Source organism: Pleurodeles waltl, chromosome 4_2, assembly GCF_031143425.1.
Source record: "Pleurodeles waltl isolate 20211129_DDA chromosome 4_2, aPleWal1.hap1.20221129, whole genome shotgun sequence".
NCBI lineage: Eukaryota > Metazoa > Chordata > Amphibia > Caudata > Salamandridae > Pleurodeles > Pleurodeles waltl.
The window spans coordinates 549,573,305-549,594,692 of NC_090443.1; the positions used below are offsets into that span (position 1 = coordinate 549,573,305).

A 21,388-nucleotide genomic window follows, 5' to 3' on the forward strand; every position below is an offset into this window, starting at 1 on the left:
ATGAATTTCTACCAGCTGACTTAACCCCTCGTGTGCCGGGGAACATCAGACGATCCTCCAGCTGCAAGGACACGAGGCTCACAATCAGCAATTCTTCCTTGGGGAGTTGGTTGGGGGGTGGGGGCGTCAGGCGCAAAAAATGCCAGGAGGGTTAGGAAAAGGAGCCTAAATGAGGAAAAGAAGGCAGGAAACGGAGACAGCGAGGGAATGACAGACACCCCCACTGCCCCACCCCCACTCCCTCCGTGGAAGGTACTAGCAGCATCCTTTGAGCGCATGCGGTTCTTGTATTTTCTCACTGCATCGTTTCAATATTTAGCTACAGGGCTCGTGAGACTCGTTGGGACACTGCCGTGCGTTCAAGGGGTTGTCATTTTGCGGCTGATACCCGCTCGACTGTCACAATTTGCGATCCTCGCGGGACTCCGAGGAGTGGACTGAGCTGTGAGGGAGCGTGTAGGCACGTTACACGAGCTTTACCATCTAGCACAGGCACAGCCCACTAACAAGCAGAAACGGACACTACCCAGCTGTACGCAAAACAAGGAGTTCATTTTGTAACAAGCTTGAAACGCTTTCTTCATTGTAAGGTGAATTTGTACCGTTGAAGGGAAAAAAAGTTAATTTCGAAGTAAATGATGGCGCTAAAATGTAAGGAAAAGTTCAAGGACAAAGCGAGGTACCGAAAAAAGAGTGCTAGAGAGCCAGAGGCGGGTGAGGGGGAGCGCGAGAACCAGGGCAAGTGGAGGGAGTCCCGGGGAGGGACGGCGTGCAGGGTGACAACGTCAAAGCGAGATCACGAGAGAGGAGAAATGCTAGAGTGAAGGAGCGAGCGGGAATCCAGTATCGTCGAGAGAGTGAGGGAGAACCAGACAGAAGTAAGTAAAAGCTACATGGAGGGCAGTGAGTGACAGGCAGGGGGAAGGGAGGGAGAACCGGCGTAAACTGAAGAACGTGTTTAAATTGCATTTATACCGCGCTTAGTACCCCCGGCGAGGCGCAGAAAGCCGCAGAAGGCAGAGAGAGGGAACACCGGGGTAAGTGAGGGGCAAGAGGCGCGAGCATGGAGAGGCGCGCGGGTAGTTGGACTGAGGTTAGCGAGCAAGCTCTTAGAAAAGGAAGTAAGGGGTCAGGAGAAGATAACTTAGAGGAAGCTCGAAGGAGCTGGGGTATAGGTGATTGAAAGCCAGCAGGGGAATGGGAGGGTCAGTCATGTTGCAAAAGAACAAAGTGCTGGAGGGAAATGAAGGAAAGAATAAGAGCTCAAGGTAAAATAATAAAAAATCGAGAGCAGAGGAAACGGACAGTGCTAGACAGACTGTTGGGACAGAATGAGAGCCAGAAGGAAGAGAGTGAGATCCAGAGAATCCAATGTGAGCCAGAGGAAGTAAGAGAAAACCCTTTAAAGCAAGGGAGAACTGAAAGAGGAGGAGGAGTCGGCAAAAGACAGCAGGAGCTACCACCAGTTAGCGCCAAGACAACAAGTGCCTACAGAAGTTGGCAGGTGCCAAATGTAGACGTCAGGAGCCAGACCAAAGCACCAGCAGCCACGATCAAAGCACCAGCAGCCACGATCAAAGCGGTGCCACGACCAAAGCGCCAGCAGCCACGACCAAGGTGCCAGGAGCCACGATCAAAGCACAAGAAGTCAAGATTAAAACTTAACAGTGACACCATAATAGCATAAAACATATATATATAGCAAGAGGGCAAGTGTGAAAGAGACTGCAAAGGACTGAGATATCAATATAAAGGGTGAACATATGAAACATGGAGAACAGATGCAGAGGGTGAGCGAGAAAAGATGGTAGGACAAGGAGACAAGCGCGAGAGCACTTTAGCTCTTCTCAGTAAGGACTGAAGCCGTTTTCAAAAGGATTAAGGCATACGAGGGATAGTTCCGATTCCGATTTTCAGTGAGAACATCTTTAAGTAGAAGGACCCCCTTCCCATCCCGCATAAATAGCGGTTCCGATGCAGGATGAAGTGAATTAGAATGGTTTCGTCCATATCAGGTAGTCTTCTGGGATGCCGAGGTGAAATGATCGCCACCTACGCCACAGCTTCCCACAGCCCCTCACCTGGTAGTTCTGCAGCAGGATGAGGCTGAGGTAGAACTCGCTGAAGGCCAGTTTCAGGTCCCGCATGTTCCGGTGCTGCACGCGCTCCTCGTGCGACAGGTGGAAGACAGGCTTCCGGCGCTGCCGCAAGGTGGAGATGCCGCTGTTCTCCCTCTGGGCGTCGAGCGACGACTGCAGCTCATTCTGGAGGGTTGCGGACCGTCGCTGTGCTTCCGCCAACTTTTCTGCAATGCAAAAGACGAGGTTCAAGTTTAGAGCAGATGAGGATCTCATGGGTGCATGTGATCACCACTACACGGTACCAGAGACTGCATGACCAGGGAGAAAAATACGTTAACAGAACAAATACGGGGTCAGAGGGAAAGGGGTGGTCACCGGGACAAGAGGAGAGGCTCAGAGGAACAACAGATCAGACCTGGGAAACATAAATAAGACCATGGTCAAATCAGGAGAGAAGAATCTCTGGGATAGGAAAAGCAATGGAGGCAAGGAGAAAACAGAGGTCCGGGAGAAAGGAGATTGGCCAAGAAGGACAGACAAAGTACATTAACTGGAGGACGTGGCAGAGGAAGGCTAAAACACCTGGGGAGGGTCAATGGACAAAGGGAGGTTTGCTGGAGAAGGAGCGGTTCTTAGCCGAAGGCGAGTGTTAGAGTTGAAGGTAAAAGTATAAGTAGATGAGCAAAGTCAGCTGGACACCACAAACAGGGCGTCAGAGGGGAGAAAAGGGTATTGGGAAAGCCAATAGGTCTTGCTTTAACAAGAGCTTTTGGCTCTGGCAATGTGTTTTGCCATGTTGTACACTAGTGTGGTCGCTGTTCAGCAAGGCTAAAGGTTAGTGGCAAGGAGTGTCAAAGTGAAGTGGGGGGGAGTATAGTGTTGTGGAGTTGAGAAGAGGGGAGTAGAATCAGTGGTTCAGTGGCAGAGTGTCAAAGAGGAGTGGGTGGGGTGGAGTAGGCTGGAGTTGATTGGCGTGGGGTGGACTGCATGATTATGCATTTAAGCATCAGTTCAGAAATTATACATAATCAAGAAACAATGTTGCTTTGCAATATTTAGAACAACATAATCACCATCTTTTGAGAACAATGCCCAGGAGCAAAAACAAAAGAAAACACAAGTGCAAAATAATAAAAGACGACTTAGCAAAATAAAATAAAGTTAGCTATAAAAAAATAAAACTTAGAAATGTTGTTTGTCTTGTTGGGCACGCTTTTGCCAGTCGCAGGCCTTCTGTTTGCAGGGCACTAGAACTTAAGAAAGAACAAACCAGTACCTCAGTCACGTCAGGAGCAGTGGATGAGCACTGATTAAGTTGAATCAATCAGTGCTAGGTCCCTGCTCCAGACAGAGGAACGGAAATAATGCTTGGCCAGCAGTGATGAATTATGGAGCTGTAAAGGAGAGTGCCACGCAAGACGCAAATAAAAAGCGACAGCAGAGGACTAAAGTCCTTTACTGTACACTACTGTCTCGCAAGCGAGACACGAGCACTAGCAAAAGCACCCGCAGGCTCAATCCTAAAAAAGGCAGAGGACACAGTTTGGGAAAGGGCAATCTGAGGACCAAGTGGTACAGTGAGGGTGATAGTGAAGAGTCAGGGCAGAGTGAGTGGTTACGGTACCACGCGGGTGAAGGGAAGAGGGAAGGACGAGGGCGGGCAAAGGGGTAGTCAGGGTGAAAAGAAGGCAGAGGGAGGAAGGCCAGAGTGAGGGGAAAAGGGCAGCCTAACGGTCAAGGGACAGGGTGACGTGAGGAGACAGAGCTAAAGGAATTATCACAAGACAAAAGGAAAAACAGCAAAGGGAAATGCAAAGAGTTAAAAGGATAATGTCCCTATGGGAAGTGTAGATCGTCACACTGAGATTTGCCAAAACCTTAAAACAGTAACTACACATGGCGCCTCTATACATGGGACACCCACCTAGTACAATGCAGAAACCTGGCCTGATATGCCTTGGTCTAGGTCTCTCGTTCCTTTTAAAACCCCTGGCAACATGTGCTTTTGAGGGACTGACTTGTCATGTGCTTCGCCAAAGAACACTCAAGTCCTCGAGCCCTGGCCCACCTGGTCAGTGGTGAATGTATTGAAGTTCAACTCTCTACCCATTGTCTATATTACAGACTGCACCTCTCCATTTTCAGTAAACTGATTTTTGACTTGCTCCTCCTGTTAATCTCTCACTCGTGTGTACAGACACACACACACACACACACACACACACTTCCTTGTATCTCTTAACCTAGTTTCCATTTCAAAGCTCTTTCTTCGTTAAACATAGTTTGCATCTGAGCCATCACTTTGCTCTCTTTGTCGTATTAAAGAGAGCTTCCCCCAGTCATTTGAAGAGTTATTCTGTTGACCATTATTTAAATGTAATACCCTCCCATATCCATTTCTGCCTTAAGCATGCAACCTTTTGGGAAATACTCTATTGTTAGGCATCCGTGAATTAATTTAATGTCTGGATATAGAGCACACAATCATTTTCATCTACATAATTAACACTGTTGATACCGATTTCCTCATCAAGATATCTATTCATGCATACAGCTTCAGGGGATGCCCCTAAATCTCTCTATACAAAATGTTCTAAAGCAGTATCTAAGACCTCACAAAGCATATGGGAAATTCTGCGAGTTATATTATGCATACTGCCCACCGTATTCTTTCATAAGATTTCTATCATTTTCCTCACTTTAGTCATCAACCCTTTTCAAGAAAAGAGTTGATCAGTGTTCTATGGCATACGTTTTATCCAGTTAGTTGGTCAGCCTATATCGGCAAACTGTTTTCAGTTATAATAGGTATAAAACGACAAAAATGAAGAAAAACAGCAGAGCTATGACAAAAAAATAAAAAAGTGAAGATATTTAAATGAGGGATTTAACATATAAAGAAGTGGTAAATGTCTTTAGATTTAAATGGAAGGTGCAACCTGCAGGCAATTCAGCTCAATTTTAAAGTCACTTTAGAAAATGATCTGCAACAGGCTCTTTTTTCATAGCAGTATAAACCCAGACTTGGTTCTTCAAGTGAGTTGGCACGTGACCCCTGCGATGACACTGGGCATTCAGTGTTTTAAGTCTGTAAGAAAGCACTATTGGAAATTCATCTAGTCTTCTCTATTCCCTTTATGTACATTTAAAAGTTTTCTGCTCACGGGACGTCCTGTGAACCGCTTGGGTAGTGTGGTGGTGCCTCTAATGAATAACCCACAGGATGGACAGGTGGTCCTAAATTACACCCTTGCATGCCATCAGATGTGTAGTCCCGTGCAGAATAATAATGTATTCTCCCTGGTTAAGAGTGGTTTTATCATATATGCCCACTCCAAATGAAACTGTATATTTATATTTGATAAGTGACTTGCAATGTTTTCAATGGCCATTTTACATCCAATGCTTTATTCTTGATTGCGGGAATAATTACACACATATATATATACACACATATATATATATATATATATTAAAAGGTACAGGCTCACAAAAGAAAATAAAAGTTAACAAAAGAGGTAGTGGTCCAAAACTAGAAAAGCTATTCAGATCTACTTTATTTATATGTCAGTGTAAGACTGACATTTACAACCTGTCAACTTGACAGTAATTTGGTGTTGAAACAACTTCATATTCTGAGATTTCCTATACAGATCAAGAACCGAGATCTGTGCCAGTGCCTTGCCAGTGAAACATACAAGCTGAGTGGGAGAGAACTGGGATTCCATGATGGTGAAAAGAAGAAAAGTTTGTGTAAGGTGGATGGGCAGAAAATTATTGCAGTTGGGATACAAAACGTGATGTGAATGCCTATCTATCCACAAATTCACATTAGTGAAAAGGAGGGTTTGGAGTTGTAAGGTTAAAATTCCTTCCCTCCGATACTGAAAAAGCAGCTTCAAGGGGACCTTTAGCTGAAGAACTGAAAAAGAGTTTACAGGCTGGTTGGAAGCTCATCACTTCAAGGCTTCTGACACTACTTGGTCCAGTTCGTTCATAATTCTCTTGTCGTGGCTTGTCCGTGGGCAGATGTCCATGGTTCCTTACCTCCTCTATATTTTCAAGACCAAAAGACCGACATAACTTTTTGAATGACCAATCAGGAAACTCTAACGAGTAAATTCTAACTTGTACTGAAACCAATAGTGGCCGTGTATTTATCCACAAGGGCCATCGGGCTTGAGGTTATGAAGGAATAAATTACAGCACAAAGGCAAACGTTATTAATTCTAATTTAACAGCCTACCTACTAACCATATGTTTTTAGAAAGCCTTTTGCAAGTACCATTCCTCTGATCTTGCTTGAGTTTGAAATTACAGTTCCTCCACTCCCCCCACCTTCCCATCACTTAACACGTTACAGGAAATAAAAGAATAGCATGATCCCCAAGGGCACCCATACTTCTATGCCATTATTGTTACTGCTCGATTGTCGTTCTAAGAGGTCCCTGGAGCAACATTCAGTGCCTTCTGGAAAAAGAACGGGTCCTTGACGTAGCTAAGCTTGTTTTTTTTCCATCTCAGTGCACTGCCAAGCTGATGCCTGCTTATCAAAAACCCACAACACCGACCACATCCCGCCACTTAACCACGGTTTGTGTTTGTTTCAGTAATTTTAGGTTGACGTGATCCTCGCAGCCTGGTGGTCTACTGCAAGCCTCCCAGATTTAATGTTTGTTTTTCAATTTTTCTTAAGAGACACGTAGAGCCGCAGTGTAATTTTCTTTTGTCACTATCTGAACACTGCTATTGGTAAACTGATCTTCCCAAAATAATGTAGGCAAGTCCTCAATGCACTGTTTTTTTCTCAATTTGAGATCACCTTCCTAGAGTATCCACCAAAGACGGTTGCTTCAGAGCAGTGAACAATGGCTCATGGTCACCCGGATACGTCATCCAAATTAACACTCGAATTCACTGTGAACATCCATGATACAGAGAAACTCAGGCTCCCTGCAATTCACAAACAAAAGGCAATTCTTTGTTCTGGATCAATCTCTTTGTGATTCGAGCAATGATGTAAATATTTCACCTCAATAAAGGTTTGTACCAGGTACTATTGAAATGTTGCACACTTTCCAGCCCGAGGCCCTTACATTTGTGACCAGTCCATGACACAGGAGTCTTCAAATCTGAATCTGGTGGAAAACGTGAAAGCAAGCTGCTAGACTGGGAGAATAAATGGGCATGGGGCATTGTGGCCTTACGGTGGACTAAGTAGTGAGCCATGCTCACCTCAACTAGGTCAACTCCCAAAATAATAAGAATTCGGGATGCAAATAGGTCCAGCTAACAACCGAAAGTGCCTCTTCAGTCACTGGTTAGTTTGGGCACTTAATATATCATCATAAGTGTACTGTAACATTCATCCTTGTAGTTGCGCATTCATCCGCCCACTGACACGTTCTTGCATTCACACACTTACACATGCATAATAAAACATACACAAATGCTCAACAAACATCTGCAAGAAAAATAAGACGAAAGGTAGAAAAAATGAGGCCACCTAAATGGAATATTTGTAATAAAAAAATAAATTGAAAATAGCAGCAGGTGGCAGTCTTGAAATGGTATTATATATGGTGTATCATTGTTTTAAATTTCTAGCATAGCCGCCACGTTTATAACTATGTATTGGCCATCTTAGAATGTTAAACAATGGTGCAGGATAGCAGATGACGGTTCACCCAAAGCTCCTCTGTATATGTAGGTGTACTTACATATATGTCTGTATGTATTTTTAATTTTTTTTACATGAACCTAGCAGACAACTCAACCTTTCGGGCATTCCTAATAGAGGCTAGCAAGGCTTATCACAGTTCAAATTGTCTACTCCCAAGATTTGTCCAAGGGAGTAATTGACACAAACAAATCCTAGCCAACTAAGGTAATCTACGCTAATAAGCTAAATGCCTCTCTATATACTTTAACACGGTTTAACACCAATCCATCCTAAAGGTATCCTGGCTTAACAAGTACTTTTCATAATGCGTCAGTCCTACTGTAGTACGTTTTCATAACTGATCAGGCAAATGGTACCAACTTTACCAAATTAACCAATCAGACATATGTCTCATAAAACTACTTATCACCACAGCCTTCTATATTAAGCTTATGATTTCCCACAACACAGCTAACATACATAATCATACAAAATATAAATATGTACAACATTACAGAGACAAAACAATATGCAGCCACTCTTGCAGGGGTTTAACGTGGATCCTAACAGTCCAAATCTTCTACACCCAAGGTTTAGCAAGAGGAGTACCCAACACCAGCATCCTTGTCTAGTATGCTGGTCTGTTACCTTCCACGTAACAACATACCTGTCTAAAGGGGTTAAGGGTCTGATTACGACCTTGGTGGAGAGGATTACTCCATTGCAAGCGTGACTGATATCCTGTCTGCCGTATTATAAGTTCAATAGGATGTAATACGGCGGGCGGGATACCCGTAACTTTTGTAACTGAGTAATCCCCTCCGCCAAGGTCATAATCAGGCCCTAAATCAGAGTAATAATAAGCCACCAATAAAGACCTATTCGTTTTAACATATGATTTTCACAATAAATGCCTTTTTCATACCTTTTTTTTTTTTTAAACTGATCAGACAAATGGCATAACCTTTCCCCATTGAACAATTTAGCCCAACAGCCTTTACCATTGGCTTGTCACTGTAACCAAATCAGAGCCCTTGTGTTGAGCTTACATTTTCTCAAAAGGCAACTATCAGGCATACAGGCATAAATTTACAAACATACAATTATAGTTGACAAAATAATACCACTCCTAAGTGGGGCTAACAAGGATTATCTCAGTGAACGTTTTCCATCCCTAGTGGGGGTTGCCAATATCAAACCTTTCCTTCTATGGTAATCTGTGAGATGCAACGCAACAAAATACCTTGTTTAGGCTTTAACCTTGTGTAATAACAACCCACCCTCAAAGGCCCAGTGGCGTTTAACTAAAGCACTTCACAATAAATAGCCAGACCTACTGCTTTTGCCATAATTTTTCAAAGTAAACAAATTAGACTTCTGGCAATGGACCTAAGTTTTCCTATTAAACCAATGAGGCCTGTAGCCTTCATTACTGACTTGTCACAATGATGAACTCAGGCCGATTCTTCTGGGCATAAGCTTTCACGCAAGGCAACCACCTGGCATATATTTATACAATTATAAATATATGCAAATTTACACTGGGCAAAACAAAATACAACCCTCCTAAGAGGGCCTACCAAGTACTGTCACAGTGAAAATTGTGTAACTGGTTAGAGTGGGTAACCAACTCCAAAACAATTACCTACTACAGTAATCTGTTGATTCCATGACAAAATGTCTCTTAATAGGCTTTAACACAGTACAATAACAATCTTTCCTAAATGGACTTCTGGCTGTAAGAAATGCCGTTACAATAAAGTAGTACGTCCTACCCCTACTTCCTTTGTCATCATTTTTCATAATGGATAGATCATGATCAGACCTGCAGCACAGGACATAACCTTTTCCAGTTAACAAATCAGACTTCTAGTCCTTATCATGGGTTATTCAACATAGCCAACTCAGGCCTACGGTACTGAGCAAACACTTTCACACAAAGCACCCATTAGGCATACAGTCAAAAACAAATACAAATATATACAAAATTACAGTCAGCAAAATATACCTTCCAAGAATTATCACAGTGCACAACTTCCCTGATGTCGGGCAAGGGGGTAACCAAAACCCATGCCTACTGTGGAATGCTCTGATAGTCCATGTGACATAGTACCTCCCGTCCAGCTTTAACAAAGTGTAATAACAGCCCACCCTTAAATGCCTATTGGCTTTAACACGTTTTTTCGCAACAAAGATGCCAGACCTAATGCCACGGTCATAACTTTTAATAAGCAACAAATCAGGTCTTTGGCCTGGGTCTCTGAATTAGCACTATATCCATCTCTTATGTGCTGCACTAAGCATACATTTTACTGCAAGGCAAAAATATAATACAAGCACTCTTTTAATGGAAGCACATTACTTCTGCCCAATCAAATGTTGTACTCAGGAACACCAAGATGAGGGAGGAGTTAAAAGTCCTTCACTCAGTAGTGCTTCTGAATGCTCTTTTTCTATTGATCACATTACGTATTTGGAGCTGTGCAGTCAAGCCAGATCTAAAAACTTGGAAAGTAGAGATATGCTTCCGGACCCAACCCCTTGCTAACAGAAAACCAAACAGCATGTATATCTGAAAAAGTTTCATAATGCAGAACTGTATTGAGTCCTTGTAGCACTATGCCTCGAGTTAGGTGAGTAACCAAATAAGGTAAACACTTTTGTATGTATGTTCTGTCTCAGAGAGAATGCTCAAAGGTAGGAGCATCATGATACATCTTGGATGAATTATTATATATTTTTTTTAAATCTCTGCACGGTTTTGTTTTTCACCTCAGTTTTCTCACTGTCTAAGGAACGGCAAGTTGTTAATCAACTGCAATTTTTGGATTGTAAGGTTCAAACCAAAGGCTCCACCCACTGCTTTACGTCACTGTTCCCTCACAAAGTTGATATTAAACTGACAAAGAACCCCCATGGACATCCCAAAGATTGCAACTATGTAACTAGTTTTTTATGTTTTACTGACACAATGTGGGCCAAATGCTGTATGTGATTACCAAATTCTGAAATAGTTCTACAAATGCATATTTTACCTAAAGTCTGCACTGCGATCAAGTGAAATGAGAAGAGGACACATGCTTACAAATTAGCTAGCTAGGAGCCGGTATATCAGTTAATCATGGTATCCCTAGGGTTTATTAAGCCCGGTGTCTATAAAGTGATGCCCAGCATAAAAAGCTAAGCCTGGTGTCTTTTATATCAGTTACTGAAGAGGCCTGGGAGTGAAAGTTAAGTCTTAAGTCTTATTGCCTGCTATTTACAACACCGCAGGGTGCGCTGCTAAGGCTTGGTTATGTATGTAGGTTATTTATGGTGCTTCAGGATACTGTTAAGCCTGGGGTCTGTAGCTCAGTTATTGCTAATGCCCTGTAATGGACTGTTAAGACTTTTGGCTTACTAGATAACAAAGACCGGGCCTCGTGACCCGTCCACACGTTGGACAATGTACAAAGGTTTATGATTCTCTTCATCGAAGCTTTATAAAGGTCATTCAGAGAGAATGGTAGCCGATTCTACAGCTCTACAGAATAAAAAATACCGTACTCATAAAGCACCAGGAATTTTAACAATTCAAGAACTCTCTAGTGTGCCACAAATATCCTTTATGAGGTGTCATTTAAATCCCAGCCCGTAAAGGACTCCGAATCTGCTATGAGCTACAAGAGCTTTGAAACTCACAATAAAGGTAATGTTACCACCTATAACCATTGGTTTGCAGTTCATGTTATAATTTCACATGTGGTGTGCACTCCACACTTCTAGGCTCAGAAAGGTCCAGGTTGTTTATGTCTAAATTAAACTATTTGGGCTCTGTATTTTAGGTATGACTATTTGGATGAATCCCACGATTACTCTAAATAACACAATACACTGGGACACTGACTTTACCGTACATTTCTTGTTTGCTTCTGAACAGTGTGCAATGGTGTTTCCCGTGTCTTCCAAGGCATGGGAAAGCGGTCTACGGTTACAGTGTATTCACATGCTGGGCATGGTTTGGAAATAAATCTTTCCCATTCCACTAATGTGTTGGTGGGTGTGGCACATACAATGGGGAAAGTAAGAGTATCAAGCAATGCAAAACCCACTACTGTCTGTCATCTAGTGTGAATATCCGCATAGTAATGTTTGGTGAAATGGTGCACTGAAGGCCATCAAGCTGCTTTTCAAATTTCACCTAGTGATACTTTACTTAACGAATGCATTTGTGCCATTTTTATGTGTCAAAAGAGAATGAGGTGTGGCTGCCAAGTGTCTGTTTTCAGTTGTGCAACACATCTAAAGGCAACAGAAATTCCATCGGACCATCTCTGATTTGGATATAAGCTTTTGGCGGTTAACAAAGCAGGGCTCAAAGAGAGAATCAACACAAATTCTGAAGGGCTAATGAGGAAAAACGGGAACCAAGAAGAGAGAAGGAAGGCTGCACCCAAGGTGGGGTGGGAGGAAGGCAGCACAATGACAAAGGAAGTAGAGGGCGGTGTAGTTCCAAGAGGGTAGGAGGGCAGTGTGGGGTTCAAGTGGGGGGGGCCCAGTGGAAAGCACCGGGGCACATTGTAGGGAATAGCACAGGCAGACACCGCAGAGAGAAATGAGTGAGCAGGAGGGTTAGGAGCATTGCAGATCTCATTGTGGCCTCCAGGGTTGGAAGAATGCAGGTTTGGACTTTAACAGCATAAAAAGGGCTCACCCAGGATTGGGAAAGCTACACAACTCCAGGCCCATGATTGGCTATTGGAGTCTCTTTGTCCATCCGCGTTTCATCTTAGCTGGCCTCACATCAAGGAGGCTTCTAGAACGGGAAAATGGAAGGAACACTGTTTGAACAAGAGTGGGACCTCAGTCTGGTTACCACCAAGGGTAAATACTGTTAGTCTATTCTGCGTTACTAAGCCCCTCCACATCCTGAAGTAAGCCAGGACTTCAGGCCCTCACTAGCATGAGAGAGTCAAGTGCCTAAAGAGGAGCCTCTTGGTTGTCAAATTTGGAGTGCAGCAGTATTGAGGCCCTGGGACACGCGTGATAAACATTAGCCCCAAAAAGATATGCCAAAAATCTGAAATGCAAAAATCCCCGACAGCAACCAGACACTATCCAGGTTCATGGCACACAGTCTGTAAATGAAACTTCCGCGAGGCCGACAAAAAAGACCAAACCTCAGCAAACAAAGTTTATGTTTTCAATAATGTTACATTTTTCTTGTTTTATTGGATACATTTTTCTTATTTATTAAACTCGCCTCTGGCAGCCCCTTAAGCTAATTTTTAACGCGATTCTTGCAGTTTAGGTACAAGGGACAATTAGTTTGGTTTTTTAGTAGCTTTTTTTCTAAAGGTGAGCCTTGTGTGCTTGTTTTAGCATTCAGGTGTACCTACAGGTATATCATCGACGACTAGTCTTCCAAATCATGGCCTTCCAGCAAGCACACTGCATTTCGCACACACTTGCTACATGGATGCTCAACCGCGTCTGCATCATTTGTCCTTCTCCGCTGATGCTGAACAGACATTACACGGACAGAGTTGTGGATAGATAGGTCGACGCAGGCAGAAAGGAAAGTGAGAGGGAGCCAAGAACAGAAGAACAAACAGGCAAACGGACGAGTCAAGAGAGGAAAGCACCAGCAAGCTCTAGTCATAACTGCACAGTGAGCCTATGTATGTGTGTAACAAGGTTGTAGCATCACTTCCAGCCAGAGCAAGTCCTGCACTAAAGCGCAAGGTAAAGAAAGCAATGTGCAGAGGATCAATACGCATTTGATTGCTAGATGTATGCAGTGCAATGGAACCATTTTTTTGACAGCGTAAGCACTTGTGATGGAATGTAAAGAATTATGTCATGAATCCACAAGTTATCTCCTACCAAGAAGTCCGTTTCCTCAAAGGAATGACAATATTGACCACCCTACGGTGCTTAAGTGTCACTATGCCAAACCGTGAAAACTAGTTTCAGGCCTGATGTAACATTTGTGCATATATGGATTCAAAAGGCCTATCCATGTGCTTAGCTGGAACTTTGTGTAATGCCCACAAGGGAAGATACGAAGGCATCAGTCTTCCGAAACTGGAATGATGTTCCAGCAAGCTGGAATGGTTGCCGAAGTATCCTAAATGTGCATGCTAGAACACATCTTAAGGTCTTCACTGAGACAGCACATGTGCTGATGCTTGCAAGACATTTGGTTTACTTACAGGGGGCTTAGAGACCACCCAATGCTTAACATTTGTATAGGCTTCATCGTTACTCATTTCCTTGCTAGTCTTTGGTCAGTGCATGCTGGCTTCATGACCTCTTTGTGTGTTTTCCCCTTCCCTGGAGTATGACACTGTATCCTCGACCACTGTCCTTCCACTGCTTCCACTTTCTGAACTTTTTTTTCTTTCTTTTAGGGACAGCACCCTTTAAGAGTGCAGGTGCCTGTAGGCTATCTCCTCCCTTGTCCCACTGTGTTGCTGTTTGCCCACTCCCATACGTCTGCTTGCCCCCATCCCACGTTGCTGCTTGTTTCCCCACCCCATCCACCCACTCCTGCGTTATTGCCTGCTTGGCTCATTACCGTGAGTCAAGCTTGCGCTGTTGCTTGCTTGTCCCATCCCGTACTTTCCCTGCATTGCTGTTTGCTTGCCCCGTCACCTACTGAATTGCTGCTGCTTACCCTTGGAGGGGGGCTTGTCCCTACCAACCTCTCTTGCATTGTTGCTCCTTGTCCCATCCTTTCCACATTGTTACTGCTTGTAGGGCCCTTCTGCGTTGTTGCTGTTGGTCTTGTCCCTCCTGCATTATTGCTGGTTATTCCGTTCCTCCCATGTTGTGGCTGCCTGCCCAGTTCCTTCCGCGTTGTTGCTGCTTGTCCCATTCCTCCCGCGTTGTTGCTGTTTGTCCCGTTCTTACTGCGTTGTTGCCGCTTGTCCCATTCTTACTGTTGTTGCGCTGCTTGTCCTGTTCCTCTTACCAGTCGTTGTTGCTGCTTGTCCTGTTCCTTCCCCGTTGTTTCCGATTGTCCGGATCCTTCCACATTGTTGCTGCTTGTCCCATTCCTCCTGCGTTGTTGCTGTGTTCCTCTCACGCTGTTGTTTCTGCTTGCCATGTTCATCCCATGTTGTTGCTGCTTTCCCCATTCCTCCTGCACTGTTGCTGCTTGCTCCATTCCTACCATGTTGCTGCTTCCTTATCCTGTCCCTCCACCGCTGTTTACTCCATCCCTCTTGCCCCCTCCCATCTTAGTGCTTGGTTGCTTGACCCGACCTTCACAGCTCCTCCCATGTTACTTGCTTGCCCCATACCTCCCAGCTCCTCCCTTGTAGCTTGCCTGCTGGGTCCTTCCTGCTCCTCCTCCTGTGTTACTTTGCCAGTCCCATCACACCCACTCCTGCATTGTTGCTCGCTTGCCCAGAACCATGCTGTTGCTGTTTGCTCTGCGCTGTTACTGCTTGCCACGTCCCTGCCTTAATGTTGCTTGCCTGCTCTGTCACTATGATTTTCCTCCCACATTGCTTGCTTGCAACATTTATCTTGCCCCCACCAGCATTGTTGCTCCCTTGACCTGTCACTCTTTGCCCACCTGCACTGCTGCTGTTTGCCCCATTCCTCCTGCTGTATTGCTGCTTGCCCCTGTCCCTTCTGCGTTGTTGTTGCTTGTCCTGCCCCTCTGCCCCCACCCATATGGTTGATGCTTGCCCTATCCTTTCCACGTTGTTGTTGCTTGCTTCATTTCTCAGTGTTGTCGTTGCTTAGCATGCCGTCCCATTTTGTTGTTGCTTGGTCCATCTCCCCCACCTGCTTGGTTGTTGGATGCCCCACCCATCACTTGTTGTTGCATGCCTGGTCCCTCCTGCATTTTTGTTGCTTATTTGCCCCGTCCCTCCTGCGTTGCTGTTGCTTGCCACATCACCTCTGCATTGTTGATGCTTACACCACCCACCTGCAGGGTTGTTGTTTGCCTTGCGCCTCCCACCCCACTCCTGCGTTGCTCCTTGACCCCCACCATTCTGCCAGAAAAAAAGAGCTTTGGCACAGCCAGTGTTGGCCTCGTACAGCTTTTTTTCTAGCTTTCAGCCATCCTCTACAGCAGCCCTGCTACTCTACAACAGGACTAAAAAACATCGACAAAGCCAACAGCTCCCGCATAGCAAGGCCTACTGCCTCTACCAATGCTCACTTAGGTGTATATCTTGCATGCTCACATGCTGTGCAATGTTGTGCTAGTACTCTCAAAGTTGCTGCTTTAAATGCCATGTGTTGCAGGTCATCGTGATTACAAGACAGGGCATGTTAGGCACCCGTACGTTAGGACTTTAGGAGATACATTTGGTACTAAATCAAAACATGAAGTCATTGTGGCCACAAAGGTGCATTCGCCTCCTCTCTGTCTGGGATTGCAACCTTTAGTGCACTGAATCGCCCTCAGAAATGCCTGCACCCTCTACTCGGATGAGTAATCTTTCAACATGTGAGCTTAGCGATGACCAACAATGTTCAGCCTTGTAGAGTAACATCAGCTACTGATAATGCCTCTGTGTGCATTTGCAAGGCTGGACTCGGTATATTAGCTATGGATGGCATCTCTGCGTACACAGTTAAACTGTGGCGAGTGTATATCAGCCACTGGCAATGCACTTCAGTACACAGATATAACTGTGGTGTGTAGATCAGCTATTGGCGATATACTGCGGCACGCAGTTATAAAGGTGTGCATACGAGCTCTTGGCAAAGTACTGAGATACACGTTAAACCTGTGCTGTGCTCATCAGCTACCGGCAATGTCATGAGATGCGCGGTTAAAACTGTAGTGAGTATATCGCCCACAGAGGCACATGGTCAAAACTGGCATGCACAGCAGCTGCTCGCAATGCACCGTGGTACACTGTTAACACTGCGGTGTGTACATGAGCTCTTGATGACTCCTCTGTGTGCACTGGTGTGACCGGCGTCTGCACTTCAAGTATGAACAGAGCATGGAGCAGCCATTGCGTTAACCTGGCTCTTTAGTTCAGAAATCAAACAAAGCATATGGAAATACACTGAAGGCGTTCAAAAGGAACTAAAATATGTTGTCGAAAATGTTCTTTACAGTAAAACTAATGGGTACATTTTATGGTGTGAACGTTTAATTAATCAGCAAAGCATACATGGTGATACTTCTATTGTATAAAATAGCTAACCTTGAGTTCGAGGCAAACACTTGATCTTGGCAACAAAGGCACTTGTAGAAAAACGCATGCTGGCGTGGAGCTGGCCACCTCTGATGTACACTCAGGCAGGGGCCACAGGCGGGAACAGGCTTGAGGCATACTCCACCATCTAGAGACGTGCACCCGGGAATGCATCAGTGCATAACAACGGCAAACTGCACAGAGGCGGCGGCTGCAGTCATCTGCCGTCCTACTGTCGAGTGAGGTGGATTCTGTCTGTCTTTATATAAAAGCACTGCAAGTACTTCAAGCAAGAGTTCCAGAACCGTAAAATGGCGCCCATACTCCACAGGCGCCCCGGGACCCGCCAAATGTCCCGAATGCGAATTACAAAGGCACTCAACAAAACATAACACACAAAAACAGCCACTGACGTGTAGTGCAATAGAAAACTATATGGCAGGTTGGTTGTATTTACCATGGGGCAGTGTCTGACTGAGCTGCCATGGATGGTATGTGGATGCTTAGCGGAAAGTGCGCATGTTGCACATCAGGGGTGACCAACGGGGCCCAGAAGGGGCCGATTCGTGCCAGATTTTCAGTGTAGCCGCCGACTTTGTACGCAACTTCACGTACATTTATTTCATGTGGAAATTCGGAAACTTTAGCATGGATCCGGCCCTTCAGGAATTGAGTTGTACATCTCTGCTATGGCGGGATGTCTGGGTGCTCCACGCTCTGGCTCGTGCACAAAGGGCAGAGTAACACTTCATCGCATTTAGCGCCTGTCATCATTTGAAGAAAAAACACATAAAAGTGCCTGCAGTAGCATGAGGAAGTGGACACAGTTACTAAATTGTAGGTGTATTTGGCTAAAAAGCAGGAGTAGATAACGGCAGTTGAGGGCAAAGGGCACCAATGGTAGTGAGAGATGTTCAAAGATGGATATGAGATGAGAGTTGACGACACAGAAAAGCGCAGAAGACAGAAAAGACGGGCGGGGAGAAGTGTGGTGCGCAAGGAGCGTTGGCAACAGAGGAAGTGAAAGCCAGAGCGTGATACAACACAGTGAAAAAGTATTAAGTAATAAAATAAACATGAAGTTTCTCCTCGATATGCTGTGCCACAGCGGTCAGGGGCCCCACCATCACATGTTTTATCCAAGGCCGCAGAAAAAGCAGTGACACCTCCGTACTACACGGACTTGAGCTTGCGCTTGGAATCCGGCAAACGGAGGGCCCAGTTCACGCCTGCTGGTTCAGATCCTTCCCCTATGATTTGTTCCAACACAAAGAAAGGCGCCCAGGAAGAAGGCTGCAGAATGGAATCCACATTTTTTTATATCCCCCTTAAGGACGGCGGCGTAGCGTACTAGAGGGTAAACAAAATACCGGAAACCTCAGATAGAAGGGCCCTGACAAATCACTGGTCCACACACTAAGGTCTAGGGCTGCATAACTGACTTTGAAACCCGGAGGCCAGGTTCCAATCCTGGCTGGACACTATAATAAATACTTTCTCTATAAAGCAACATGTACATGGTATATCATATATAACCTAAATAAATAAAAAAGTCTCCAAGAAAATGTCCAGGGTCCCCACCTGCAAGCATGCACACAACACACATTTAAAATCACGTTTGCATAACTCACGTGACAGATAAGCTAGTGTTCCAGCTAACTGTACTCCAATTTTTATTACACTAATATTATTTACTATCCCTGTAATAAAAAATATGACAGAAAACCAGGAGAGTGGAGCCCCAAACAACGTCCATTCGTACCAATTTTGCAACCTATGAGGACAGGGGAAGCAAAGTTAGTGCCAGGGGTCGCTGCTGTGACCCCCTGAGTATCCCTAAATGAACCCCATGCTTTGTGTTATCCTGCTTGCTCCCTCTTCCCACCTCTTTTTTTCTGTATTCCTCTCACTTGCTCTGGGACAAAGTCTGGTGACAAAAAATAATTCCCACTTCCCATAAATGAGTGCCCAGCAGTGGCAAATAGCGGCACAAATTAAGCCCAGGAACGACCAGGCACTGACCACCATCGTTGCAGGCAGCAAACAACACCGTTTAAAATGTTTAAGATATGAATGCCTCCATCTCTTTTCCAGGCCTTTCCTGTTCTTCCTCAAAATAGGGACACGGGCCCAAATATTTCACGCCTAAACAATCCCTGAGATAAACAGGTGAAACTATTACACAAACTGTTTCTGTCTCTGACGATCTCTCAGTGAATGGCCTAAAACGCCCGTCCACAGGCACCATTTCCTGACTGGAGTATTTTGGGACGGAAGAGCACGCGCACAATGAATGGTCTTTGTATATTACATGCTCTTATAAAGTAAACACTGGTACCGTCCAAGAGCAAAACTATTAAGTAACCTAGCAAAAGGCAACAGTACCGCTGGGTTTTCAATGCCGTAAAAATACGCTGGGCCATTCGGATGCATAGGACCGCCAAGCTACTTCCTGACTCGGAAAAACACGATCGACCCTCAAACAGTATTCCAATCTATGGGCATGTTATACTATGCTCCAAACCCCACTCGCCAAGAACTACAGATCAGTCGAAACACCTCGCTATTTAAAAAAATAATTTGTGTATCGGTATTTAAAAAAATGGTCCCACACAATCACATTACCTTAATTTCCGCATGCCAAATTCTGGCTACATGTACATTGTTTTAAAAGCTGCCACAATTTATCACTATTCCTAAAAGTGTTTGTATAGAAACTACATTTTTGTTAATTAGAAACAAAGAAAAGGCTCGTGTTTGCAACTACGAAAAAATTTTTTTTACCGCCCAAAGTATTAGACTATCTGTGCCTATGAAGATATCAAAGTGCAAACATCGGAGAGGATAAGGAGAACAGCTGCAGCAACAATCAGGCAAACAAACCTTTACAAAAACATTTAAATGTACTTATTTATGCGCCAAATAGGAAGATAAGCCAAGAAAGATGTGGGAGTATGGAGGGTTGGAGGGAAAAGCAGATTCTATGTAACATTGAGACTGTCCATGTTTAGATAAAAACCAACATGATTTTACATGAGGGTTTCCCCCTCTTCTCCTAGCCATCCCTAAGGGTAAAAAAGCATTGACAAAGCCAATAGGTGTCACCTATGAGAGCTATTGTGTTTGTCAAAGTCTTTTAGCTATGTTGTTGTATAGCAGCACAACACTACGCAGTGGGAGGGTGGGTGTGTAGAGGCACAAGCAACAATGCTGTCCAGGAGAGTGGGTCGGTTTGGCGGGAAACACTGCAATTTGGGGGAAGGGAACGCAACACAGCTGTGTTTGGGGCTCAAGCAGCACTGCAGTGCGTGAGGGAGGGTAATAGGGGGCACAAACAGCATTGTCTGCGCGAGAGGGGGGCAAACTACCGCAGGTCCATGGACTCAAGCAGCACTGCAGTAGGGTGAGGTGGGGGGCAAGCAACAATGTGGTGCGGGAGAGTGGGTGGAGACCGCAAGTAACTACACGGAGCCTGAGGGTGGGTGGGGGTGCAAGTAACAACACAAAGCCAGTGAGTGGCTGATGCAAACATCAACACAGACCTGGGGCACAAGCAACAACACAGAGCAAGACAGCAGGTGGGGGGTGCAAGGAGCAACACAAACAGGAGAGCAGATGAGGGGCGCAAGCACCAATACAGAAAGGGAGGGCGGTGGGGGGGATGCATGCAACACCATAGAGTGGGCAGGTGGGGAGCGCAAGCAATAACAGAGTGGATACCAGTTGGGGGGGGGGCGTGGGGGGGGGGGCCCTCAAGCAAGAACACAGCAGGTGGGTAGGGAGGTGTAAGCAACAACATGGAGCAGGAGGGCCGCAAGCAACAACAGAGTGGGTGAATGCAACAATGCAGAGCAGGCGGGCAGGTGGTGGGGCACAAGCAACATCAGAGCGCAAGGATGTGTGGAGCGCAAGTAACAACTAACAGCTAGAGGGTGGGGACGGGGGGGGAAGGAGGGCGTAAGCAACAACAAAGAACACGAGGGTTAAGGGGGGCCCAAGCAACAAACAGCACAAGGGTGGGTGGGGATGGCACAAGGGTGGGTTGGGATGGCACAAGCAACAACATGGCGTGGGGGTTAGCTGGGGAATACAAGCAGCAACACATAGGGGGTGAGCAATAACATGGATATTGGATGGGGGCAAGCAAAAACACCAAAGGGGACAAAAGCGCAGGGGTAAGACAGAACAAGTCAGGGTCGGGGGAGAAGTACACGAGGGAGATGGCCTGCAAAAACCTGCACTCTTACGGAGTGCTCCAACTAAAAAAACAAAGCTCTGAAAGTGTGAGCAGTGGAAGTACACAAGGAAGTGTGCCATTCTCCAGGTAAGAGGCAAAAACATTAAGAAGAAGTAAAGTCAGCATGTGATGACCAAAGAGAAGCAAGGGAATGAGAGTGACGATGAAGCCGACCAATGGAAGTGATGGGCGGGTTCTAAGCCCATTGGTAGCTAATAAAGGGGGTCATTACGAGTCTGGCAGTCGCATGACG

General features: G+C 45.2%; 1 protein-coding gene across 1 annotated transcript in view; it reads right to left on the minus strand.

Annotated features, from left to right (window-relative positions):
* The window catches only part of XPR1 (xenotropic and polytropic retrovirus receptor 1), a 369,652-nt gene that overhangs the window by 149,187 nt on the left and 199,077 nt on the right, over positions 1 to 21,388 (minus strand). The window contains exon 4 of the mRNA XM_069232077.1: positions 2,082 to 2,305. Within this exon, the coding sequence (XP_069088178.1) occupies positions 2,082 to 2,305 (224 nt within the window). The remainder of the gene's footprint in view (positions 1 to 2,081; positions 2,306 to 21,388) is intronic.